The sequence below is a fragment of the Malurus melanocephalus genome, unplaced genomic scaffold, assembly GCF_030028575.1.
Source record: "Malurus melanocephalus ecotype Western Australia unplaced genomic scaffold, MMel_1.1 scaffold_329, whole genome shotgun sequence".
Lineage (NCBI taxonomy): Eukaryota > Metazoa > Chordata > Aves > Passeriformes > Maluridae > Malurus > Malurus melanocephalus.
The window spans coordinates 407,902-435,438 of NW_026623561.1; the positions used below are offsets into that span (position 1 = coordinate 407,902).

At 42.5% G+C, this 27,537-nt stretch overlaps 1 protein-coding gene across 8 annotated transcripts in view; it reads left to right on the top strand.

Annotated features, from left to right (window-relative positions):
• Positions 1–27,537, top strand: part of NFATC1 (nuclear factor of activated T cells 1) — a 111,581-nt gene that overhangs the window by 65,287 nt on the left and 18,757 nt on the right. For 4 of the 8 annotated variants that reach the window (XM_057377873.1, XM_057377875.1, XM_057377881.1 and 1 more), the window contains 2 exons: positions 688–820; positions 13,775–14,461. In XM_057377873.1, the coding sequence (XP_057233856.1) occupies positions 688–820; positions 13,775–14,461 (820 nt within the window). Of the gene's footprint in view, positions 1–687; positions 821–3,420; positions 4,960–13,774; positions 14,462–27,537 lie in introns of those variants that run through there. The other 4 variants (XM_057377876.1, XM_057377877.1, XM_057377878.1 and 1 more) reach the window with 4 other exon arrangements.

A 27,537-nucleotide genomic window follows, 5' to 3' on the forward strand; every position in this document is an offset into this window, starting at 1 on the left:
CTTTCAAGAAGTGCCAAGGGAGGTTTTGATGGTCATAGCAGACTTCACTGTGCATATGTGTAAGCTGATGCCCTAGAATCCAAGTCATTCCTTAGCCCCGTGCTGGAGCATTTGGTTTCTGACGGTGGAAGATCATCCACACGGTCTCCAGCCCTTTTTAGTGTTGCACTAGATGTTCTTGCAACAGTGAATCTCCTAACAACAGAAACTAGCATGCTTAAAACTTCCTGAGTTGTTATATGAAAAAATATTGCACTGTGGAAAATGGAAATATTTGAGTAATCCTGTCCTAATGCCTTTCAAAGGAAATTTTGTTAGGTTCAGATATATCAGGGGTGACCTGCCAACTGAGCCGTTGTGCTTTCTCCTGCTGAGTTAGAGACCACAATTTGATTGTGATCCCAGATTCTTGACAGAGGCAGGGTGGATAGAGCCGTGTCCACATGCAGGATCATATTTGCTGTCCAAAGGTGATTTTAGCCATGCTAACATTATTTCCCTACTTCTAGAATCCTTGCCATGGACACTGTGGTTGGTGGGAAGCCATCCAAGCCCACCAGTTTCCCTTCAGAGCATGTTTCTCCTTTTGAGCCTGGGCACCTTCTTCTTGGGGTTAACTTTTCAATACTGTTGTACAGCTCRACTGCCTTAGTCATGCCTTGACTTTCTAATTTGTTGCTTTTGCAGAATTCATTGGTGGTTGAGATACCACCTTTCCGCAATCAGAGAATTACCAGCCCTGTTCAGGTCAACTTCTATGTCTGCAAYGGGAAAAGAAAGAGAAGCCAGTACCAGCTTTTCACCTATCTTCCTGCTAATGGTAACAAAACAAATTCCTTATCTCTGTTAGTAAAAGTGGGAGATAATGATGATTGCTTAGAAAGATACATGTTTCTGATAAGCCTTTAGTAATTTGAGTGTTTTGGAGGTATACCTGGTGCTATGAGAGTGAGAATAAATCCAGGAGAGCTGCCATTGTTTCTGCTGCCCACACAAGAGATCTCCTCTGCAGATTATTTCCATTTGCATTTGTGGCAGAGACCTCTTGAAACAAGGACTTCTGCTTTTGAGAGCTGAAGAGCCACATCATGAACTCACATGTTTGTGAAGGCACTGAGCTCTCTGCCAAACTACTGTCAACCCTTGGTCTGAGTTTCTAGCCCCAGAGGGTAAATTGTGTTTGAATAACATTTCTGAATTCACACCACAACTTTTTAAGCATGCTGGGCTCTGATCTGGAGGTGGTGTGTGGATTCTTTGCAGTCATCTCGCACCTTGGTGCCTTGCACAGGGCGAGAATTGAGATGGACAGCATGGGTAGAGATCAGAGTGCTCCATGCAAAATGCTTCATGGATGGGAAATGTTCGAAAACATGTGCCAGTATTTTTTTTTAGCTTATATTGGTAGCTGTGAAGTGACAATGAAGTCACCCATGATAGCTGAATTCCAAGCAGGCTTGTAATGAAGATTTTAATAGCTAGTAAATCAAGATTTCTTTTAATATTTGAAATAGCTCTTGTACTGAGCACACTCTTTTGGGGAAAGTAGGAAAAAAAAAGGGTGGTTCCTTTGTTGTTGTTCTGGAAGGAAAAGGAATTAGAAAAAAATCATTAGATTATGCTTTTTTGTAGACTTTCGAAGTGAAAATAATCCTTCCTTGGAAAATACCCACAAAGTAATACTCAAGTCATGTCACATGACTTGAAGACATTCTAACTTTTTGTAGGTGAAATCCCATAAAGTACACATTTAGAACTTCACCCACTTAGCATGCATGCACTTTAATTGTGACTTAAATTTAAAGCAAGAGTACAGGAAACCTGGCATGGCAACTGAGTGTTTATTGCATATGTTCTGTGTATCTGTGCTTCTCTGCATCAGCCTATTTATGCAAACTTCATCCCCAGTGGGGATATCTGTCTATATTTAAAGACTATTCATCTCTTAAATTGGAAAGAAAAAGAGTTGTTGTTTTCTTTCACAACACTTTTCAGCAACAAAAATCAGTTATAGAGGTAATCAGGTATTGCCTTGTCACCCAAGTAACCCTCATAAATATTTCAGATTCAGGCCTCTTGTTAACTGCTGTTTATTAAGCAGCATCTTCCCTCCAGCCTCTACCTAGGGCCCTTTTTTACCATTGTATTCTAAACCCTGGGAACAGTGTGCACTCCTGCAGAGTTGGTTTATGCTRTCACCATTCTATGTTTAAAACATTTGATGTTTCATTTGATGTGAAGAGATGGGAAYATAGACATAGTGACAGCAGACTGAGTGACAACAGAAGACCAGCCTAGGCCTTATTCTGCAAAGACATCTTTAATTGTGGTAATTGTTGAAAACATTAGGAATCCTGCTTAGTCTGCTGTACCAATTTAAATACAAGTGAAATATTTTCATTTCAGTGTAAGGAAACCTGAAAGAAAAAAAAATGCAATGCCAGGGTAGGGTAAAGTAAAGCAGGTATTGCTAGTAGATACTCCTTCCATTCCTGTTTGGTTCTCCACACACATTCTCTTAATACACATATATATGTGCATATAGGTAATTAGAAAACATGTTGCATTCCTTACAGTCTCTCCATAACAATGGTGAAAGTGAATGTGCTTCTGCAATCATCAGAATTAATAACATAGTATCTTTTTATTATGCTTGTGTTGTAATGCCTGTGTTAGAGCAGCAAGGTTTTGCCCTGATCTGGCTGATGTTTTCTTCATCACGCTTTTCAACTGTGTATTTAGAAATCATATACAGTGATTGAATCAGTCATTTATGCTGCATGGTTTCTAGGAGTCTTTTTAGGCTTTATTTGATTTCAGTCACGGCATTCTTTTACTGYTTGGAGACATTATAAAAAAAACGATGTTTGGGTCATGAAAAAAAATAAACCTGCGTCAAGAACCATTGGGTGATCACTGCAAAAAAAATGTAGATGAGATAAGCATGATTTTGGCCCAAGTAACACTTTGTCTGTTTAAACAAATCCCACAAACGGAGAAGGTGTAGGGTTTTGACAAGTAAATGTCAGAGTGATTGTGAAGTTTAAGATGTGGTTTTACACAAATCAGATGGTATCCTATAAGCTGCTTGTCCTTCTGTKCTTTAGGGCTAACCAAATGCTAAATTTCAGTGCCTACCATAGTTTTGCAGGTATTTGTGCGTGAAGGAGATTTTAAAAGCTTCATGACACACATCAGATATATATTTTACAGCTCAACTGGACTGTGCCAAAGCAAAATACTGTATATGGACTAAAGCCTAAATATTGTGTGAGCCCCTGTGGTGTGGCTGTGCTCCTGTGGTGGGTGTGGGCCCATGCAGACCTGTGGGAGAGCCATRGGCTTGCTGTGCAGCTCCCACCCCCACCACAGGGCAGTAGGGGTTTTTTCCTGTAGCTCCTRTTTCTCCTCATTCCCTAGGGGAAAACAGCCAGTGGATCCAGGGACTCGTGGCCTCATTCATCCCACCTCCCATGGATGGTCCTATAGCGTCTCCATGGAGCACAGCTCTGTGACACGCAGCCAGCACAAGCTGCCATCTCCAGCAGAGTGTTATTTCGCTGCCGCAGGGTTTGTCCCATGCTGCGGATATGTGGCAGGATTGTACCTTCCCTCTGCTAGCTCAAGTGTTTCGCAGAGCAGGGACTTACTTGGTGAAGATGAGTTCCTGCTTCAGAAGTAAAAAAAACTGCTGTAAAAATGAAAATCTTACTGCTCTGTAAATGAAAAGTTTAAACAACAAAACAAAACAGAAAGTAGATGCTTCACAAAAGGAGCCAAAGTCTTGAAAATGAACTCACTTAAGGCTTTGCCTTGGGACAGACTGTAAACCTAAGAACTCTTAATCCACTTCTAATTGAAATTTTGATTTACTCTTCTGCTAAATCTGAGCAACTCCTGAATCCTGTAGTAGCCTATATTGTACAGAAATTACTGTAATGTCATTTTTTTAGTATTACTTCAATGATACGCATCAYTGAGCAATTGCATATCCGTTTTGAGTTTTGTCCTGGGACTGTAGGCTGTTGAGACTCCTCCACAGACATGCCTGGYGCAGAAATATGAGTAGTTTCCATACCGTTCTGGTGCAGGTGAATTCCCACAGCTCATGTGGTAAGTACTGATACACTTCGCATTGCCGCATCCCATCAGAATTTGAGGATGAAGGCTCTGGACCAGACGGAACAGTCAGGAGTCTGAGCAGACCCTTGGCTGTTGAGCTTTCAAAGCACCTCTGCTGCTGTGGCTCTGTGCAGGGGGGCTCTGCAGCTCCCTTATGTGCAGCAAAACATTTTGGAAAACCATTGGCAAATACTGCACTTGGGAGCCCTACCGTCTAGAAAAAATGCTTTATTTTAATCCCTGCTCATGACTGCGTATCATTTTGCTTCTATGAATTTATTATATCACTGGCCCATGTATGCATTGGAAACAGGAGGAGCAGTCCTCTGGAATCGCTAGGTGTAAGCAGCAGCATTTCWGGGCTAAACTAACCTGGAGAGTCTGAAGAAGCACGCAGGCAACCAGACATATCTGCTGTGGTTCCAAATCCTGTGTTTTCATCTGCTAAGAAAGCTGAAGGAGTTCTCCTGCTCAGAAGACTTTAAACAATGAATGATAAGGATTAGATGWCTGTCTGTTTAGATTTCTTTTAAGTAGGCACAAAGCATGGAGGAAATGGGTTCAAAAACCTACTTTTGCAGATAGGAGTGAGTGCTCTCTGTTTTCTATTATCCAATGAATATTGGTATCAACAATGTTGAACACAGGAAAGCTTTTCCTTRAATTTTATTTAGTGATATTTGACTAACCAAAGACAGGCTAGTTTGTCTAGAAAATACTTAATAAAAGGAAAAAGGAGAGTTGATGTATTTCTTTTACTGGAATGAAAAATAGGCTTTTGTAATGAGTTGATGATAAAGTATTTCTGGTTTCTGTTTCTGTCAGCCTTCTTAATTGTCWAAGCATTATTAAAAGATCATTTCATTGCTTCTAGTATTTATTGAAATGGTGTTGATGTGCTGGGTATCTTTTACTTTGGGATGCATTTCACTACCCACAGGGCCAGATTTCCAACAGCACAGCATACACTCACAGAGCCATCTTTTCTGCAATTCCTTCACCCCCCTGCTGTCATCTTCACAAGTTTCCAAGGTGTTGAGCTTCTCTGAAAACCTGGCCACAGTGACTTGGTGGGGATGGAAGTCCTTTGAATCTGTGTGTGTGTTGTGCTGAGAGCCTGCCTGTGGTGACTAGATGTGCCTTAACGTTGTGGATTACAGCCCAGCAGCACAGAAGTGAAGCTTTTAGCATTGTAGAATAGAGTCACAGAATATTTCAAGTTAGAAGGGACCCATAAGGATCATWTAAGTTCAACTCCCTGCTCCTCACAGGACGACCCTTTGGTATGCAAAAAGGGTGAGCACTGCCCACGGCACATTGTYGCCAGCATCCTCCTGACTTCCTGCCTCTAAAATTATCCCCTGCTCACCATGCAGATGGGTGCAGTCAACACTTTTCTGGTGGCTGCATTGAGCAGCCATGCCTCTGTTTCACCTCAGCTCTTCCGCCCACATCTCACTCTCTAAGTTAAAAAATTACATCAGCCACCTTRGCAGAAAACTACAAAATGAGGATGCAAAGAGTTGCCACTCTGTGGTGCAGCATGTGACTTGTGCTGATTGTCTCCTGACACCTCTCACTTCTCAGTATTTGTTGAATTTTCGTGCTTGAGGTCAGCAAAATTATTAGCCTAGTCCTTTATGCAAAGCAAYGGTGATTTGGGAGCTGCTGGGGAAKCAGGGCCGAATGCAGGGAATTCCTGTGTTGGGAAAGGATCCTGGCCGGTGGCTGGTGCAATATGACCACAGCAGCTCCTCAACAAGGGGACTGAGTGTGGCTGAGCCAGGCCTGGAGCCTCAGACCTGTTGGATGTTTCCATGCTCCTGGGGGGTGTTTCCATCCAGACTGCTGCAAAGCCAGCACATGGCAGGACAGGGCAACAGAAGGGACAGGGTGAAAGAGACTTAATTCTAGATGAAAATAGGAATCATAGTTTCTCATTTTTTATACTATATACACTGACACAGTTTATTTCATTTTGGCAAGTCAGAGGCTGATTGTTACTTTTGACATTTAGCAGAGTAACTAAAAGCAGGTAAGGTTCTGTCAGAGTCCCGTTTAAGACAATCATAAAGTTCATCATCACCGGGTGCATCAGCTCCTCCCCCATCCGGGAGCTGTGCAAGGGCTGTGGCGGAGCAGAGGAGCCATGTGTTGCACTCAACAGCATTGCAYCCTCAGGTGCTGGGTACCCACTGGAGCTACCCACCCTTCATCTTCATCCAGGTGACGTCCATTTCCAGCAGTCAGCCAGAGCCTAGCCAGCCACATTCARCCTGCAGATGGAGTTAGTCTTGATCTATACATAGAGGCAGAACGCTGCCTGTGGTGCTCCACCTTCACCTGGAAGGCCAAGAAGACCCATTACCTATCTGATGTTCCTGGGAACAGGCAGGGGTGGACAAGCACTATATAGAAGCCCCTGACTGTGCATGACCRTCAGCAATTATCACCCATAAAAATTAACTTCCAGTGCATAAAATTGTCTTTTGTCAGTACCTCCCTTTTCAGATATTCCCCTTCAGATGAAAAATCCCAGCCTSTAGTTTTGGTCATTGAACTCCTCTGAAGGAGCATTTTGAAGACTCCATCCCTTGCTTCCCAGTGATTTCACATGCRTATGTTAGCAACAATGGGGCTTTAGGATTTCCCAATTAGCTTAAAAGCCAAAAGGTAAAACTTGTGTKGGTAAGCAGGGTTTAGAATTACATGGGCTGGAGATGTTTTTTTTTTTGTTTTTTCTTGATCACCATAATTATTCTAGACCGGTGATTGATCCTAAAGGGGCTGCAGTGGTGGAACCTGCTTTGCTATTCTGCTTCATGTGTCAGGGGAGAAGGGGTGAAGTCAGCACTGGTGGTGTAATGTTGTGTAGCATCATCAGAACAGACCTCAGCCCAGTGAATTTGAACATGTCTGGCAGAGGTGACRCAGAAAGCCTTGGCCGGTGCAGCCTGGGAGTTGTGCACTGTTGAACCTCCAGCTGAAGGCAGTCGTGGAGCCAGGTGCTGCACCACACTGTGGAAGCCGCGGTGGAGATGCTCAAGTGGAGGACTCAATATCACAGGAATCAATTTTCCTATTTGCCATTGTAGGATTTAACAAAGCATCATGATGTGAAATTGTACCTTTTAAGAATTTTCAACTTCTTTTGAAAAAATGTATGCTAATGCATATTTTCTGTACTTGCACAACCAAATGCCCTCCGCCTACCTTCCATTTCTCCCCACCTGRTTTAGCAGTGCATGCAACAAGCTAYCATRTATAATCTTCTGTCTCATAAATATGTGTTGAATAACCTTATAGTTTAACAGCTGTTGAAAAGCATTTAGCAAATGAGTTMGCTGGAAAGCACTTCCCAATCAGATAATGTCACTGCCCGAGATTATTTGCTGAGGTGTAAGCACAAGGCTTCCATCTCCCTGGAGCTGTTCTTGTATAAAACTCTGCATATGCATCTGGATCCCTAACAATCTATACACAAACAAACCCAAAAAGGGCAGGCAGGCGTGTTTTAGAGTCAGCCTTCCTGATCAGCAGCATCAGTAGCAAGGTACTATCAGAAGAGGGTGAGTTCAGATACTTGTGCAGATAAAAGTTGCGTTCACACGTGTGCTGCCTAYGGTGTCTTAATAGCAGGAGGCTCCTTTTGTGCCTGAGTTACCACGCTCTGGATTTAGTAACTAAAAGCAAARGCTTGACAGCAGCTTGACCTTTAAAAACGTTTTGGTTTAATAGGTGCCTAGGAAAAACCAGGCAGTTCACAGACAGCATCTGCACAGGTCCCTGTGGTGACTGTCTCACAAGATCCCTGGGGCTGACTGTGCGTTCCCTGTCACCAAGATTGCCACTGCTGGACACGTTGGCAGGGCATTTCAGAAAGTTCTGCTCAGCCCCCACTGCTGGGGTGTTGCTGAAGCAGGGATTGTTTTGTGAGGGCAGCCAGCCCCTTGCCTCTCCCTGACCCCGACTGCTCCACAGTCAGAACAAGGGGTGAGGCCTCAAGAATGCYGGATCCAGCCAGTGCTGCAGCAGCAGCCAGGATTTTGTCTTTGCACGAATCCAGAGTGGCCAAACTGTACATGGAGGTGTGTTCACATCCCCAACTACCCTCTGGTCGACCAGCAGCAAAGCAGTGACAGGAGCTGGGATGACTGTGCAGGTCTTCTGAAGGTGTGCTGCCGGTATGAAAACTGATTACAAGGGAGGATTTCAAAGGCACAGACAGCCTTTCGGAGCTCAACTCAGTAATGGGCAATAAGACACCTAACTCCTCAAAGAGAATTCTTACCAATTGCCAGACATTTAGTCCAGAAGTTGAAGAAATGTGTGTGTGCACATGATGAAATAAGTGCTGTTTTGATTTTCATACTCTAACCAAAATTTGTGTGCTGGTGCCAGGGAACTACATCATAGTCTGCACCATGAAAGGAAGCTATTTTGTTGGATAGGTTCAATCAAACTTAAGGGCAAAAATAAATATATTCTAGTGCCATAAACTACACTGATAATAGTCTACACTGATAATACTACAAGGAAATGTGAATTGGTCAGTTAAATGTTAATCAGGATAAACMTCTGTTTACTTTATATTATTTTATTTTTTTAGTTCACGTATTTCAGTAAAATACCCCCCCTAAAAAAAAAGTTTTAAAACCCATTTGAATTGCTAAAGTGCAAAAGCAAACACACTTGTTAGAATTGTCAAAAAATACATATAATTTATATCAGAGCACTTTCTGACTCCCTTTACTGAATGTGCATGATTTATTATTTTTCTTCTAGGTTTGATATATTAACTTTTTACCTGCTAGAAGGGCCTTTCATTTAAATGTGGGCTTGCAGAACTGGCTGAAATATTTCTCCCAGATTCATACACACACAGAAGGACCATTGTCTTCCACCACTGCCTTGGTATGATGTCATAACCCTGATCTCTCTGAGTAAGAAGCTTTGATTTATAGCTGGGGCTGCTGCCAATGCATGGTTCTCAGAACTTCATATTAAATTAGATGACATAATGACATGAGTTCAGAGTCTAAGAAGGCATCATCAAACCATTGAAAACCAATTAGAAATTAATTTGCTTATCAGACTAATTTAGAACAGTGACCTCTGTCATATTTTAATATTCAAAATCGAGGACTATTTAAAACCATCTGTCAGCTGACCTAATGCATTGTGAAGTAACAGGCATTTATACAAACCAAACTTGCATTCTTTTTTCCCTATTTAGGGCAAGGGCCAGATTCTTCAGTATTCTTAAATTAATAATGTTGCTTCTGAGTCTGAGCGTACATAGAAAGGGTATTATAGTTTGTGTTTACAATTTCAGAAGTTCTGGCTTCATTGCTGCAGTTTATTATAGATGAATCTCAGCATATGGCAAGTTCAGTCACTGTTTTTCATTCTAGCCAGCTGAGAGTCTGCAAGACGGGTGCTATCTCAGCACCACAGAGCAGTTTTGAGACAGAACGATTGTTGCTATTTGATATGTCTCTGCTGGATTTAAGAAATGACTATTTCTGCTAAAAGTACTGGCATATTCTGAACAGCTGTAGGGCTCTGCAGTTAAATGCCAGCCCAGGCCTGCTGTGTGACTGACTAGGAGTGTCTCTTTTAGCTGGCAGAGTTTTACCAAGTCATTACTTGAAATATTTGAGCTAGAAGTTAGTCAAATACTGTTCTCTGCTAAATATTGGTCCTGAGAAAATTAACAGTACTGTTTATATCACATTGCACCTCACTRTGTGAAATACTCAGTTGTGGAAGTGAGTGATGATGTAAATGGATGTGTGTTGTGGCAGCTAGCTTACCTTGCCTCCACATGGATGTATAACAGGGCTCAGAACCCCTTTTTGGAGTCTGGGTTTGTAAAGGCTCACAGTTCAACAAGCATGAGTCGGTAGAGAAGTAGTAGTGCGGGTACCTGGCTGGCTGGGGAGCAGCCCTGTCTGCTGCGCAGTGTTCTGCTGTGGATTGCCCAGCATTCACCTGTGCGTGGCCAGGATTTGGACTTGATCCTTGAGGGTCCCTTCCGACTCAGGGCATTCTGTGATTTGCCTGTCTAGGAGCAAATGGTGAAGGTGGGCACTAAGATTTCTATCCTGTTCTCAGTCAGCTGCAGTTGCTCACCCCAGCTGAGCATCTCAGTCCCCCAGAAGTCCGTGAGACAGTGGGTGAGGGTGTGTTAGTTCCTGGTGGCCTCATTACAGTGTTTGAGTAATGCYGTAGACTCTGTGATGGTAAGTGGGTGGCCAGTGAAGGCAGTTAGAGGCTGTTCCTGCATTTGGGAAGCTGCGCCTTGAAATACCCATAGCTCTTACTTTTGGCCCTCTAAAGTCCTTTGAGAAGGGGAAGGAAACAGTTGCCCTTTCAAAGACGGAACATAAGGTGATTTACACCAACTTTCGAAACAATCAGAGTATTTTCCAAATAGCCAGATCAGACCTACAGCTAGTTGGAGATGAGTTTGCAAATACAAACATCGGCAAAGATTTTTGGTCTTGTTACTCCTTTTGGTGAAGTTACATAGGCTGGGGAGAAGCAGGTAACTGGATAGTGTAACATAAATAAACCATTAACTGATGTACTGTAGCAATTTGTGGTGCACAAGTGTCCTGCACAAGTCCAGTACTACAATTATTCATGTAAAATAATAAAATGGAGCTCTGTCCAGAAAGGGGAGTATTAACGTCTTATATTTCTTGTGACATGCTCAGCTTTACAGGTGTGATTCCAGATCATCTGGATCATTAGTGATGGTATCTCCATGGAAAAAAAAAAATCCTACAGACCTTTGTTCTCCAAACTTTTATGCCATGAAGACATTTGCAGTTTTTTAAAGGRGAGTGAGTGGCTGCCATCCCAGTTTATAGGATGCATGCACTCACTCTGCACTGGGTTGATGCTATGCAAATAGCAAAGCACAGAACAGTTAGATGCAAATGCCTTCACCATTTCAGCAGGAATATTTTTTCTGTCTTCCAGTGTGATACTTATTCTAGTRATGAGATTAGCATATGAACAAAATATGATACTGAGCAAGTGGTGACTGTTCTTACTATGTTGAAACAAATACATTAAAAAAGGTAATCGAGACAGTTCAGTTGAACAAGTTCAAGCAACCCTAAGCATAAGTGCAGGCAGYGTCTGTCCATTTAAAGACAATTTGTTTCCACAAATTGTGACATGTGACATTACATGAAATAACTGATGCTCAGAAGTGTTAGTTCAGAGCAAAACAGTGTCAACAGATGTCAAATAAAATGGAGGTGCCGTTTGTTGCCATATCCCTCCTCCTTGTTTCCCTCTCTGGCTACCAATCTGCCATTAGCAAACAATCTCCTATGRCTTACCCTGACTAGCCCTGACCAGTCTTTATTTTCCCTCTGAATTTATGCTGTCACCATCTCCAAGTGAGTTTTTGGACTAACAGGTGTGGAATAGAGTCCCTCCCACCCATCAGTCCTTCACCTGGTGCAGAGCAGGACTTACTGGTGGTCCTCCATTGGCTGCAGTATGTGTATTTCAGTGTAGCAACACACAAAAAGAGATTCACAATATTCATGGCCACAAACCAGACCTCCAAATGGACCCCATGGCATTGCTTTTGTAAAGAAAAATCTCAGAATGAAGTGACAAAAAAGTGCTTGGCAAACCAGGTAGCAAAGTTGTGCTGCAGAGGAGCTGCAATGGAAGGGCACACTGAGATCAGGAACTTGCCTTTTGTAAAGCCTCCAACCTGTCTGCCACCAGGGCTGTAACCCTTCCCTAGGTTAAAACAAGTCAGACAACTCCAGGGTTTATTGGAGTTGTATTGCCAGTGGTTGAGGTTGGAATTATTTAGCACAGGTGTTTCTATAACAGTGATATATTGGGAAAATTCAGTGTTCAACAACCATCATATTTCCAGCTGTGCTGTGGTTAGTGCTAGCACAGTGAACCTAATATAAAACATGTGAGAACATTTGCTAGCTCAGGAACTTGTTAAAGGTATTTTCTTACAATATCTGAGCTGCTGTGTTTATCTAGGTGCGTTTCTTTGGTCTTGCATTTTCCTWAAGGGTGTGATAGCAGTTTTGTAAAGCTGTCACTGAACCTGGAATCTGCTTCTCTGCGACCAAGTGCATTAGTGGCCCTGCTAGCCAGTGTGCAGCACACAAGCTGATGAAAATAAGATTATGAGAAATCCTATGACAGTCTATCACCCCTGGCATATTTGTCTTGAGCAGCACCTGTGCATCTGTTACATATMTAGACCAGATTTTACTAGGGGTGCTAGAAATCTTGAAACAAGTGTTGCAAGCATCTACATGTAAAAGAACATAAAAGGAACAAAGTTAACAAGGGGCTCGGGGACTGTAAAACAAGGGTAGTGAAGTGCATTCACCACCAGCAAATTTAGGAGTACTAAAAGAGGTTTTAAAAGTACAGATGGACACACATGTGTTTTAAGGGGCTCGAAAAGACTCATGCACAAACACAATAAATGGCTGGACAATGTGTAAGGGTTTTTGTGAAGCACATGCAAATAAAAATACAGTCAGAGACACTCACGCAACACACGTGTATCTGAGCTGAGTTGTGGAATGATGTTTCATTATTGACCTTGTGCCACGATGAGTTGATTATTAGAATATTCTGAAAAATATTCTCTGGTGTCACTGGAAATTTTTTAGAAAGAAAATAAATGCCACTATGCATCCATACTCAATTGCTGTATGCTTTAGAGTCGTATCTGTACAGAAAAAAATACATCTCCAGTCTAGCCTGGCCCTAGTATTTGTAATTTTGGTGGAGAAAGGGGGTGAATTTTACCTGTGCACTGTATCTGTTGTAGGAGAAGCTTCAAAGCCACCTCTCTTTGATTTGAGAGAGAAAGCAAATGTTGAAAARACACTTTGATTTGAGGAAGGATCTTCTCTTATATGAGAAAGCAGCTCTACATTTGTCATGACTGAGTTGATGCTCATTGACAATMATTTCTGTCTATATTCTGGTAGTTTTTAGAGTCATGACTTATTAGGTTCAGTTAGGGCATCATTTGGGAAAGTGGGTAGAACAGTTTTTCTTGGTAGCCAGAGACTGACATGAGCAGAAATTAAATGCAATTGTGTAAAAAGTTAAATAAATCAAATCCTGCTCTTTCCAAAATATCCTCATAATTGAAAACTTTGTGTACTTTTTCATGTGTCTTTACAACTTCATTGAACTCTGAAAGCCCCATCTCTACCTTATTATGCTCCAGTTTACTTTGTGTACAGGCATTTATCAAATGGGCCATCAGTAGCAGTAGAAAGGCAGTAGTCTATCCAAGTTAAAATTCTTGCCTTGATTACTACAAATCCATGGAACCCTTGGGTCCAAAGCTTCCACTGAAGCACAGCTATTTGCAAATAGATTTTTATAGCACATTAGTGCTGGAGGAGAGTCCAAAGAAAATAGTCCTTTTCAATATTAGAACCAGCTGTGACTTTCTTGTGCTGATGACTCATTCTTTTTTTTTTATAGGGTGGGAGAACTAGGCAAAAGACACACAGAGTCTTATTCACGACGTTGTTTGTTTTGCAAAGGGTATCCTAGCCACAAGCCAACTTGATCATACCAATACGCAACTCATGTTTATTTAAAACCTTTTTTCTTTTAACAGTTCCAATTATAAAAACAGAACCCACAGATGACTATGAGCCTGCTCAAACCTGTGGACCAATGAACCAAGGCTTAAGCCCTCTCTCTAAACCGTACTACAGTCAGCAGATCATGATGCCCCCTGATCCYGGTTCGTGCCTCGTGGCCAGCTTTGCCTCCTGTCAGCAGAGAAACACCGTGATGTCACCCTCTCCCAACGCAAGCCCCAAGCTGCACGACCTTTCGTCCTCTCCTTACAAGTGCATCCCCAACCCGGGCCACAGTCACCTCGGACTTCAGCAGCCCTCTGGAGGTGTCCCCACCATACAGGAAGTGCCAAGGCCTATAGTWGTGCACCCAAACCCCCCCGAGCAATCATCTCACGTCATGCTGCAGCCGCAGGTGAGTCTACATCTGAGCAGTAGCTGTCCCCTTGGTTATCAACAAACACTCTATCCCAACAGTCCCTCTTCTCCAGTTCCATCTGTTACCCAAGAGCCAACCTATTTGCAGTCCTGCAGTCCAACTCACTCATCCATAATGGGTCAACAGCAGCAGCAACTGCCGAAGGTTCACAGAAATGAGTCTCCAACAACCCAACCACTGTCATTGCCAGAGTTGCATGAGGAAAGTAATCATAATTTGGCCCCTATTCCTGTAACGATCAAGCGAGAACCTGAGGAATTGGACCAGATGTACCTGGACGATGGTAAGTCTTCCACAGCATAGGTTTGTGTTCACCATGTTGCTCTATCAGTGAGTTCCCTTAACCCCACCCCTTCTTTTGAGTCCTGGTGGAAAAAAGTTCAATTAACAGCCTGGTGGAAAGGTGCAGACTTTGCTTGGATTGTCTTTATACAGGAAAGGGCCCTTTYATTTCATTTGCAATAATGAAAACACATTATCTAAGCGTTAAATGCTGTTAGCATAGAGCTGTAGCTGCATGACCATTAGCTATGTTGGAATAATCTTAACTGTATGTTCTTGGCTTATGCCCATGCTAGTGACCGGCAGAGCTGCAGTGAAAACATATTTAACATTGTCCCATTCATAATACAGTGAAGCATCTGATGTGAAAACCTATTCACTGAAACTAAATGTTAAACTGCTCTACTTCAGCTAAGAAGGTTCAAATTAAAAATGGAGGCATATCTTTCAGCATCACTTTTCAGTCTGTTTACATCTAACGTTAAGACTACTTTTTTTCCCACATTCTTATTGTGGTCTTGCTGCTGCTTTTTTTTGTCTTTTTTGGGGGATTTTTGGGAGTTTTTTGTTTCATAAGATTCTGTATGCATGTATATCCTACATGCACCACTGAAAAGTTAAAATGCTGCAATAAACTGTAAGACTCTAGTTCCCAAAGATTTATTAGTTGCGTGTAATAAAAGGGATAGTATGGAATTTGGTTATGTGACCTCACTRAACTGTGATTTAGCATTTGTTGCTAAGTGTTGCAGTAGTATTCTGGACCCTCACCTTAATTTCCTTCCCATAGCCATGTAACTGTGTATAATACACCATGCTAGTTGAAGAAGAAATGCCTCTTAAATGGCTGCATTGAAGCTAATTGGTGCCAAGGAACAACTGAATGTGATTGTCCTTCAGGGAGAATTCAAAGAGTTCATTGCACTGATTTTTTTTAAAAAAGGACATTTTGTCATTCTATTTTAAACAGCATTCTACTCACTGAATTAGGATTGCAAATTAACGTTCTGGAGCCTGAGTAGCAACCCTTTGCTTTTCAACTCTATGAAAATTATTTTATTATTGGTTACATGATAAAGAGGTCTACAGAATTTTTTCTAATTAGGGGTTTAGGTCACTAGTTTTGCACAACACACCTTTTGTGACCATGTTTTCTTCATACAGTGTGCACTTTTTATCACTTTCCTGTGCTGCAAGGAGCTCAGTTTCAACAAACTAAATGAGATATGTTCACAAACCAAAACAAAAAGTCATGCCCAAATTTTGGATTTGAGAGAAAAAACTATTTATCTATGTAAGGAGGAGAATTCATATAGATCTAAACCTAGTCTGTACCTGCCTTTCATAGAAAAATGCAAGAAGGAGGCAGCCCTCCTGCTTTAGCTCTCAAAAATCCAGCAACCTTTTCTCTGACAGAACCGTGAAAGCTGCCTTTGGCTGAAGAGATGGGACTGTGCCTCAGGGATGAAGRGTGAATGAAGCTCCTCAGCCATGTCTATTTCAGGTTTCTCCTGGAGGAACAGAGGAACTTTGTACCATGTAGTCTGAGAGAGGTTTTAGTTGTTTCAGCCATGCTCATTTTCTTAGACAAAGCGTTGATGATTTAGCCTTTAACCTCATCTCTGTTCCATCACTCTCYTCTGGGCACACATGCACACCAGTCCTCTAACAGATGATCAGAACTAGTTGTAGAAGCCACTGTCTGTATCTGTGCTGGTACTTGAGGCTGACTTGGAAGATCTCTTCAGCTGGCCAAATCTAGATATACTTCCCTTTGGCACCCAGCAGGCTACCAAAATCATTCTATGGCTGACTGACCACAAGAACTACAGAGCAAGAAAGAATTCATAGACTTAACACTCCTTGTAACAATGTATAATAGGAAAAACCCAAGCCTTTGTAGTTTCAAAAATTAAACACCACTGGTTCCCTTCAAGGGGGTCAATCAGAAATGGCTAAACTGATACTTAGRTTTGTCTCAGGGGTCTCCCAGATAGAGCACAACCGACATGACCTGCCTTCTTCTATCTAAACCTTGCCTCATTGCYTGAAGAAAAGGTCATCCATTCTGTATAGATCTGGAGTGGACAACTACCCTCATCACATTTGTCTCAGTATCTGGACAATTGACAGAGAAAGTGTGTGGCAGAAGGGCTAAAGGCAGGAAGCATTTCTTGCTGAGTTTGTGCTGGCCAAGACCCCCTGTTCAAACCATGCAGAGCTCTGGCATGGCTCAGGCACACAGCACAGGAGCATGAAGCTGTGAGTCAAGCTGGGAGCCCATTTTAGGGCTATGCTATATGCATTTCTTGAAGGTTTCACATTACGTTTAATCTGATGGAGCTGCAGGCTCCTGTGGAAAGCGTGGCCTCAATCCATCTTGCTGTGTCACATGTTCTCACTGCTTCCTTCAAGTTGTATCWATTGATTATGGAGCAGCAGAGCAGGCTAATGGAAAATTAGCCCACCCAAAATAGCAAAATCCACCTAGTTTTCTGTTGTGTCAGCCCATGGAACCATGTCCATAAGCCGGGAGCTGTGTCCAGTCCTCGAGAAGGGGGCAGGAAGCCTGGTGCTGTGGGTCAAGGGGTGCTGCAGAGCTGCTCTGGATGGCAGCAGCCACCAACAGGCCAGAGTAAGTGCGAGCCATGTCTGATGTGATCTTATCCTCCCCAGCAACCACCTCATCACCTCATCCTGCCTGGTTAAAAATCCCCTTCTGACGCTCACCTATCAGTTACGGAAGGGTGACGTCTGGGCTCCATCGCGCAGGCTCCAAGGGCAGTTTGTCCGCTCTGGTGACTGCCTGGAAAGCACCAGTGATGGYTCCTGGTGTCCCACGATGTGCAGCTCATTGAGATCAGCACAGAAAATGCAGAGCACACATGCAAGACTTTTGTGCCTGGTGCTGTTTCATTCACACCTCTGGTTGGAACAGTGGATCAAAGGATCGTGGCAAGGGGCTCATACTGAATAGGAGCAACTCATTTTTCCATGTGCCAGACTTTTTTTTAAAAAAATAGGAGCTTTTAAGCTATCAGCGTTTTTAATTACTGGTATCATATCCACCTCTAAGTGTTTTTCTGGTTGGAGGAGTGGGTGGAATATCTGTAGCACCTGTGAACAGTATGAAAGCCAGAGACAGGTCAGGTGCACTTAACTGCTTTTCTTGCTTGCTGCTCMAAGTGTAATGACTCTTTCCCTCATCCCTGATTAGCAAAATATTTTAGTGGCATTAAAAATGAAATTCTCAAGGTATGACTCAATTTAATAAGTACAGCTTCACAGCATCTCTYGTAGCTATTTAATACCTCCAGTTTTACCTAAAAGTATCAAAGAAGTGCAAGGTATTTACATCTAACATCTACCAGACAAATAAAATATCCAATTGATTTTCCCATATTATATCTGATAAAATTTTGGTTGCTTGTTTACCACTTTAGGGAGTTTTGATTCATGTATCTAATATACATAGAGCAGTTTTGGACTGGGTATAAACAGAAATATTTTTGTTTCAGCTTATGGGTTCAAAGTGATATTCATTCCTTTAGTTCTGGAATATGTCCAAATATAGACCATTTACACTGCAAAGTACAGATGGAAAAAACAGTCAATTAATTCATATAAATATACATCCTTTATATGGCATTTTTCTGCTTTGGTAAAGGTGGGTAGCTGAAGTGATAAAAAGGAAGCACATGAAGATAATTCAATTTTGGCAAATAAGTTCCAGTTTTGGCCATCTTATTTTAAATCAAAATCTACAGTAGCCACCTGGACTACTCATTAAATGTGCTGTCCATTTCAGTATGTGAATATATGATTCCACATACAGAACATATTTAAAACTCACGCCATAAAGTGATACCTGATATATTATGGCTGTGCTCTTGATACTGAAAGGTATCTGGCTGGGATACCAGCACCCGTTTCAAATCATTTTGAGTTCAGTCTCTTAGCAAAGATTATGGCTGACTGTCTTTGCTGCTTTTGCAGGAAAATTTGATTCGAAGTGGTTGAAATATTGATATTTATGCCTGATTTTGATTGTCTGCAAGAGTCCATGGTCCTTTGCAGGGGGAGACAGAGTGACTCCTGTCCTCTGCACCAGGAGCTCTTGCAGAAACTTTCAGGACACTGGGGCACCTCATAGGTGATGCTGGGACCGATGGCATCTCCTTGTGCATGTGCTACCCCTGCCCTAGACAGTGAAGGTTAAGTGACATCTCCCTTTCAGATCTAACCAGGGATTAGTATGGGGTGCTGGGGTGGTGGGGCTCATGRAGAGCCACTAGGCAGGCAGGCTTGAGGGACCTCTTTAGTACAAATCCATGCTGTAACTTCTTTTAAGGGAATACATGTTATCTAGGCATTGATGTGTCTGCTATACAGCCCTTTGAGACATGGAGTGGAGTTAGTATTGCCCAAAGAGATGAATGGCTTGGGGAAGCTACTAGCTGATGAGAATTCTTCCTGGTCCCTTGAACCAGACATGAAAATTTACATGATTTATATCTTTGACATCTTTATATTTATATTTTTAATGTGTTCCTCTCTGCGGTTGTCTAACTAGTACTTGAGTCAAAAGCTACGCTAGTCTGCTCTTGAACTAGTCCTCCTTCTGTTCTGTTGACTAGGGCAGCTCAGACAATTTTTCAGAATTTTAACTGTTTTTATTAGCAGTAGAAGTAACCCCAAGCCACAGGCAGGAGAGTGGAAGCTCACACAGTTTTCCGGATGTTCAGGCAGCTGGGAACTGGCCAGGCTCACAACAGGAGATGCTGAAGGTGACTTGAAATCACTTTCCTCCATCCCCATTTCCTTTTCCTGGACCTAGTGTAGCCTGTGTGGAACACAGAACTGAGCTCCAAATCTTTCATTTCACCAGGATGGAGAGAGTTCAATTAAGCATGCTGATGCCAAGAAACATTTTTCAGGTTGTAACTGGCACTCCCATAAACTGTTAGATATTTTACCTGCAGCAGAATGACACTCATTTGTGAAATTATTTCCTGCTATTAAAAGCATCAAAGACTGTAGTTTTCATTATAGTTGAAAATGAAGCTATTTCTAAAAAGCAAGTGGGAAACACATTGTTACCAACAGGAAAAAATGTATGACTTGTATTCACAGCTGATTGCAAGGTGTATTGTTCATTCTGTGGTCCCATTTGTTATATTAATGCACAAAACTTTACAAAAGCAATTTTTAATTGAAAACAAAGCAGCATCCTGGATCATTCTTTAATCAAGATACTTGATTAGTCAGTGCATGAGTGTTGAAGCTGAAGATCCCAGCTTTGCCTGGCTTTTAATCTCAACTTTTGAGATGTGGTCCCAGCCTTGAAATCAGGAGCATGCTCCCATTGCTAGCCATGAGGCCAGGGTTCCACAAGCTGTTGAAGAAAATGTTTTCCAGAATATCTTGAGTCTTGTGTAGGAGCCAGAACTGAAATAACAATATCTGAAAGACAGATCTCCTGTCTGAAGTTTTGTATATTAATTCAGCCTTCTCCTCTCCACATGATTTCCTTCATAAAGGTCTCTATCCTGATCTTGACTTGACCAGATCTATAAATCTTTGCATAGTAAGATGAAAATACACAGGCCATAAACAAAGGTATCTGATGTTTGGATATGTGGCCAGCAGAAAGTATCAGAACCACATAATCATCTGTTTTTAAAACAAGGAGGCTTTTGTTCTTGTGATTGTCTTTGCACAGCTGTGAGTTTTATAGCACCATGCCAATGAATGCACTCATTGCAACTTTTATTTTACTCTGAAAAGGTAAATTGGGAGTATTAAGCCCCCAATAAGTATGTAAAAGTGGCAAAACCACAGGTAAAGTGTTACTGAAAGCTGCAGTCCTGCCAGCCATTTCATTTTAAACATGGCTCTTTTAAAAATAACTTTTGCAGTAAAAGCTGTAACTCCTGGATGTAATATGAGCTATTGCTAATGTCATTCCCATGAATTGCTTACAGTGTTGAACCGTTAGATGTCTGACAAGTCCATATATCTCCTATACAGTATATATGAACGTTTTTTGCSTCTAAACCATATGTTCTTTTTTTACTCCTCTACATTCTGGAAATGCACGTGGTTTGGTGATATAGTTTATTTGAACAGGAACCATAGCAGACAGAATTATTCTTTCACTGAAATGTATCCTTTTTCATACATTTCAGTTTCACGATTAAAGCAATTGGCTCTTGAGGCGTTAAGTTTAGTCTGCTTCTGCCACAATTATGCCTTTGAAAACTCCTGAGTTCACTCAGTGATTTCCAGTAGTCCAAATGTCATTAGAACAACATGCAGGTAGTCTGCAAAGTCCAGTAACACTGTCTACACTTCTGGCTTGGACGAGCTTTCCCGTTCCTTCCTTTTGGCCGAGCCTCACAGCTCTGGGAGAAAACAAATAGCTTTCCTCATGGAAAGTTTTACTTAACCTGGCGTGGTGCCTGAGCCTAAACCCTCCTCATCTCTAATGATGATTGAAAGTGTACATGCTACTGTGATAAAACATGCTGAGTCGTTAACATTTGGGGCTTGGGTTGTAGGCGAGGAGTAAGGGAGGGCTGAAGTAATGCCTTCGAGCCAGACCTTCAGTGGACTTGCATGTCTGGGTTGGAGGGGGATCCTGTTACACAAAACCACACACCCGCAGGATTGGGTTCTGCTGTTTCTAGTGGGTTTGATGAATTGGTCTCCCAGGAGGCCCACCAGGACAAAGCCCCCAGAAGCACAGATGACCAGACTCAGTGCCCTTTCTGGTTTTCTGCAGCCCCAGGTGTGCAACTGCTCACAGAGCAGACCTGCCTTCCTCTTAGCTGTGATATGCTGTGAAGCACAGTAGGGAACTTTGCTTTCTTTCAACATCAGCACTTAGATTTCCAGGGAGGTCCTTGAATCTCAGGCTTTCAAGGAAGTGTCCAGTCCCTTAGGAAAAGCCCTTAGTGGCTCCAGCCCCATTCAGGGATGCCAGACACTGGTGGAGAGAGCAGCAGGCTGACCAAGTGACAGGAAAGCTGCAGAAAGCATTTTTCGTGTTGAAAAAGCAGCCTTTGGTTGATGTGCATCTGCACATGCACCTTCGTGTTAACATTTGGAGTCACTAAGTGTTTGGCTGAAGCTGCATTGCTCCCCCTCTTTCCAGCTGAGAGCAGCTTGGAAGAAGTCTCTTCTCACTCCTGTGCCTGATTGATTGTTCCATTTCTATATCAATGGTTGTTGCCATTTCAAATGGTAAAAGTTTTGTTGGTTATTTTCTCGAGGTTTTCCCTGGCTCAGGAGAGAAGAAGTTGCTGTATCTGAGCCTTGGTAACATTTACATCTGCTTTTAAGCTTGGAGTAGTGCCAAGGAAAATACATGGCTTGCAGAAGCACAAGATTCGTGAGAAAGCTTTGTCCCAATGCAAATTATTTTAGGAATATGTTGTTTGTTTGAATCGTTTCTGCTGAGCTGAGCAATGTTAGCTGCTCAGGTGTGGCCTCGTGCCTTGGCCTCCGTGCTCTCATGTCCGGAACCCCTTCTGTCAAAACACTTGTGGGGAAGTTGTGGTAGCGGGCCCCTCTTCTCAAGGGAGCAGAACATGGCACGGCCCCCACGTCTCCTCCGCAGAGCTGGGCTGGCAGCTCAGCCCGGCAAACACATCTGTGGCAGAGGGAGCAGCCTCCCTGGCTTCACGTACGGTGCTTTGGAGAGGCTCTGGCAAGCTGCTGGATCCCCAAGCTGTGGAGGGGCTGCCTCTACTCCCACTGCAGTCAATAGCACCATTCCCTTTGGGTTCATTGGGAACARGACCAAGTGCGTGGCTGCGAGTTAAAGCACACATAATAGCTGCATTCATGGGAGTCCGGTCCCTGATAGACAGGCAGAGAGGGAGTTTTTCCAAGCAGATTTCTGTGTGGCACCGCTCATTGTTTCATCTGTGTCTGCCGGACAGCTGGGGGCCGGGGCATGGGGCTGATAGCGGCTTGACCACGGCTGCCCAGAGCAGGCTGCTCGATAACCTGGCTCCGGGTYTTTCCTCCTCTCAGAGGAGCTGATGTTGATTGCAACCAAAGGGGGCACAGGCTTTCCACAACAGGCTTATCACCAGGCTCGGAGGAAGCTTATGAAAAAAAGCAGACCCTCAAAATGTTCCCCTCCTCCTCTCTCACTGAGGAAGTCTGCAAAGCCTGGGCGTTACAAATACCTGGGAACAATTGTGAGTGAGAAATACAGTAGGAAAACTGCGGTCCTGTTCCTTGTTGGGCAGCCTGGCTGGATCTGTCAGCAAACCAGGGAGCTGGACCAGCCCTCTGCCTCCTTCATAGGCTTCATTTTGTCAGTAGGTCTTCTACTTTTTGCACACCGTGAAACCTATTCCAAGACAAATAGCAGAAAGCTGAGTGAGATGGTGCTACAAGTGTGTCAAAATCCCCAAATCGCATTGTTCCTAAACACGTGAATTGCACTATGAGCACTTGAACAGTCTTGAAAAAGCAATACTACAGGTTATCCAAATCCATAATTAGTGGATTAAATTCTTTGATACTCATTATAGCTCATTATCCAAGCATCGTAGAAATGCAAGAACGTTCCTCACTTGTCTTTTCTTTGCACAATTAAAACACGATTTCTCTACTTAATTCTGATCCTTCTGCAGCCATAATGCTGCAGAGAGAGCAGAAGACAAGATTTGACTCTTCATGTCCATACTGCCCTGATTGCTCTTGATGTTGGATTTGTGTCAGAGCCAGGGCTGAAGATCTGTTCCATTTCGTGACTACTGTGATACCTTTGGGGTTGCAGAATAGGTATTGCTGTAGATATTACGAGCCATTTTGATACCCTGGGAGCAGCAGTCAGTTCTTTTTCTAGTGCTTCAGGGAAAATATGTGTTTCAGTGCCACCTCATAAGCAAAATCTTCTGCAGATTACTTAAGAAGTAAAAAAACCACTATTTTGGGTCACAAGAGAAGCCTCCAAAAATAAAAAAACTGAAGAATATTTATTTTAACCTTTTATCCTRCATATGCAAATCCATGCACAGATAAAGTGTGTCTGAAATGAGCTATAAGACTTCATATTCTAATTATTTTGCATCTTGGTAGTTGTCGTGGGCAGGAGTGATTCAAGTCTCTTCTACTCATGATTGACTTTTCTGAAAATCACACAGGTGCCTGTTGAGTGAAACCTTTTAGAAAGATGAGGTCAGGTGGAGGAGCCYATCCCATGGAGGTTCTGTTGTGCACAGTCATTTTCTGAACTGTTGCAGCTCCATGCTGCTTCACCCCTCTAAGCTGTGATTGTCACTGGWGTTGGCATCCAAGCTTTTGCTATCCAGTTATTCTTTTGGAAGACTGAATGACTGGTAATCTCTTCACTATTGGCTGACTTTTCTTTTTTCCCTGTGATGATTCTGTGTTCTACCTGCAGGCTTCACTTGTACTCAGCCATTGGTTTGAGGCGTTTCACCTCAGAGCATCAGCATGAGGCATTATCAACTTCTCCAGGCATCTTCTTCTTATAGTAGTGCYTCTGGATCAGTAGTCCTGGGAGGTTCACATGTTCTTTTTTGTCTAAAATGACTAGGTGAAATTGCCATAGAAAAAGGGAAACTGGTTGTGATTTTTTTCAATTACACACTCTGCTTTCTTTGTTCTGAGAGACTTCCCTGGCTCACTGGCTGTTAACCATTGCACTACATACCATGGGCCCCAGCAGTCAGAGGCTAGAGCTTCCTGAAGTTGTTTGAATTGATGCCACACAGATTCCGGTTTTGCAGAGAGTTGTAGTGGGTCCAAGTTCTGGCAAGTTKTACCTCAGCCAGACACTGCACAAGATCTCTCTGGACGGGCCACCACAGATGGAGATGGCTGCTCTGTTCCAGACCCTGAGCTCCTAGGTAACTTTGAAAGTGTTCTCAGGCATTTTTTCTTGCTTTTTTTCTTCCACACAGAGAGGGTGTTAGGATGAGGAAAGAGCCTCATTACAAAAGAAAAAGTAGCAAGACTGATTCTAAGGCAGAGAGGGCCATTGGCCACAGAGAGAAGGCTATGCTTTCTTCATCAGCAGACAAACCCAGGGGCAATGGCTGCTTTAGAGAAYTGTCCAGGAATTCCCCCACTCTTTCTGGAAACCTAAGCTGGACCTTTACAGGCCACAAAAGCACACTCCCATCTATTTAAACCACAAACTCACCGCTTGGTAGGAGCTGCAAACCTCCACTGTTACCAGACAAGCTGCAGATTCCACCCTATTCAACACATAGTCAGAGTTGTAGAGATAAAGGTGGCCGTGGCTTTTGGGGCTAGAGGGTTCAGATTTACCTTTTTGCAATCTGATATTCCAGATATGTAATAGCATTTCAGTGGTAAGCTAAAGTCTTAAAAAGGAACCAGTGGTGTCAAAGTCAAGGARAGGTTTGCCAGAAGGACGTGCTAACGTGAAAGCAGCTTCTTGTGCTGTTTCAGTAGCTAACTCACAATTCCAGAGATAGCTGCAGCCCTCAGCTGAGTTGGTGTGTGTTTGCTGGCAGAGGCAGATCTGTGTTGAGGCTCCAGGACCCGCATCAAATCWGGGGCTCTGAATGGAGCTGCAAAGGATTCAGCACACAGGAAGGGATGGGACCCTTTGTGACAAGTACAGGCATGTCCATGTTTGTATGTTCATTTTACTCTATTTGGGAAGTTTAGTAAAAAAAGTAAAAAAAAAAAAAAGATTTCTCATGAAGCTGTAGCACAGTTAGCAAGCATTTTAAAGTGTTTCAGATTTCGAGTATTGCTGTGAAACTACCTGATGGCGTAATTAAAGTGAAAGAAGGCCTGAGAAAAAGAGAAATGAGAGGAGGGTTAAATATAACCTCCCATTAAAACAAAAAAAAAAAAAATAGAATAGATGAGCAAAGATGAATTCTGGAAGAAGAGGGGAAAGGATGAGTGTGGGTGTGAGAGAGTGGAGTTTGTCTAAAAGTGAAATGGTACAAATGAGTAGTAAGAGCCCAGGATTTGACTGCCATGGAAAAGTATGTCTAAAGAATACCTCACTTTGCCCCAAAATAATTTAATTCCAGAGAAAAATGAGAGGAGATGGTGAAATGAGCATTGTGCACAATAAACATACATAGATCCAAGGAGAGGTGTTTTAGGAGCCTGTCTCCCAGTATTGACCTGCAGTGGGATGGCTCCACTGCCTGCAGGTGGAAAGGTTTGGTGGGCAGCTTCCCTGGGGCAGGACCCCCAAATACCCCCACGGGTTATTTCCATGTTCTGTCAAAGGTTTTCTAAGGGGCACAGAAAGGGCTTCAGAGCTGTCACTGCATGGAGCAAACTCCCACAGGGAGACCAAAAAACCCTCAGAAATATGGTGGAAACAAAGGGAGTGGGAAAGCAGCCTTTTGAGTAAATACAGTGCCATCACCTGCATTTAGTGAAATATTTTCGTATCAGTTTTAAGACTTATAGTGTAACAGGGCATCCAGTAAAAATGAGCAAAATACGAATATATTATCCATTGACTTTTCTCCAATTGGACACAACCCAGAAAAAATAGTGCTAGAAGGAGTAGAAGTGATCAGATCTTGACAAGGCAGTTGAAGATTTGTAAGAAAACACTTTCAGGGTTATACAATTGAAGAATAAAACAGGAAATCCCCTTACTTTGCAACTTTCGAAAGATGGCATTCAAGTTACATCTAGGATGTGATCCAAATGCCATGAAAATTTTTTCCATCAACTTCGATGGATGTTCTAAAACAGGATGTGTTAAATCAGGGGAAATAATAACAGACTCTCAAGTAAATTAACAGAAGATTCACAACAGATTATGAATCACTATATTAAAGAATCAATTAGAGTCAGCTATTTAAATAAAGGCAGTGTAGTAGCAAAAAAAAATTTTGAACTAGAAAAAAATGAGGACATTTTCTGAAGTTTCCAAAGCTATATTTAGTATTATCTTAGGAAAAGCACCTGGACTGAGTGGCGTCTTATCAAAAATTTCCAAGTATTTCCAGACCAAAGACTTGGATACTTTGGAAAAAAAAAATCACCTGCTAAAGTAAGAGAGAAAACTCTGTAATCCCTTTCCTTCCACTGAATTTTGTTGTGGGAAACATCCCCATCTTAAACCAGAGCGCCTTCTGCTGCCATGAACTAGTTCACTGGAACCAAGGCCTGCACTTGCATAGCAGTACCATTAGCTAACTGTGGGGTAGACTTTATTATTATAAGGAATATTTTGGATTCAAGCACTCAGCACAGAGGAGAGTATGAAAAGTGAGCAGACAGTGAAAAGTGAGCAGACTTCAGTAGAGATGCCAGATTTCCTGCCAAGAAATCTACAAATGGATGGACCTTTTCTTTGGTTGTGAGGTGAATATTACAGGGAAAAAAATCTTACGAAATTTGCAGCAAATCTACTGTCTTTTATTTTAGTGATGAAGGGGGTAAGATACAGGGCTGCCTATGAATGTCTCATGGTGTGAGTTGTGACCCTGGAAACATTTGGTCAGCCAGCCAGAGGTCAGCCAGATGTGTACCTGATGTTTCAGGCCTGTTTTTATGGTTTCTCTGATGATAAAATCTAGATTTTTCCAGCAACCAACACAATTTTTCTGTTGTCAGCTAAGATCCTGCTTCAGGGAGGAGCTGGCAGATGCTTGTGACACCAGATGAGGCTGTATCATGCTTTCTGTCGTGCATGGTCTCCTGAGGATGTGGCCACCACCTCCCTGTGCCTATTTTTGGAAAAATGTTGATGTTCAGAAAGTTGTCTGAAGACAGATTTACATTTCATATGACAAACTTTCATTGGGGGGAAGCACCTCTGAAAGGGGAAAGCCCCACATCTTGTGACASTAAAATAATTGTAAGAATTCTTCGCTAAGATGTCTAGGAGGGAATATTTCTCATAATACAAGAAAGACATCTTGATTCTACATTGGTGTTGCAAAATGAAAACCTTAGAATGGGAGAACTTACCTTTGGTTATTGTTGATAGAGGCAACTTGCATAAGTCAGTGTAGATCCATCTAGCTGTGCAGCTGCTCTGATTTCTACCTATTCAGACCCAAAACCAATTTATTTAAG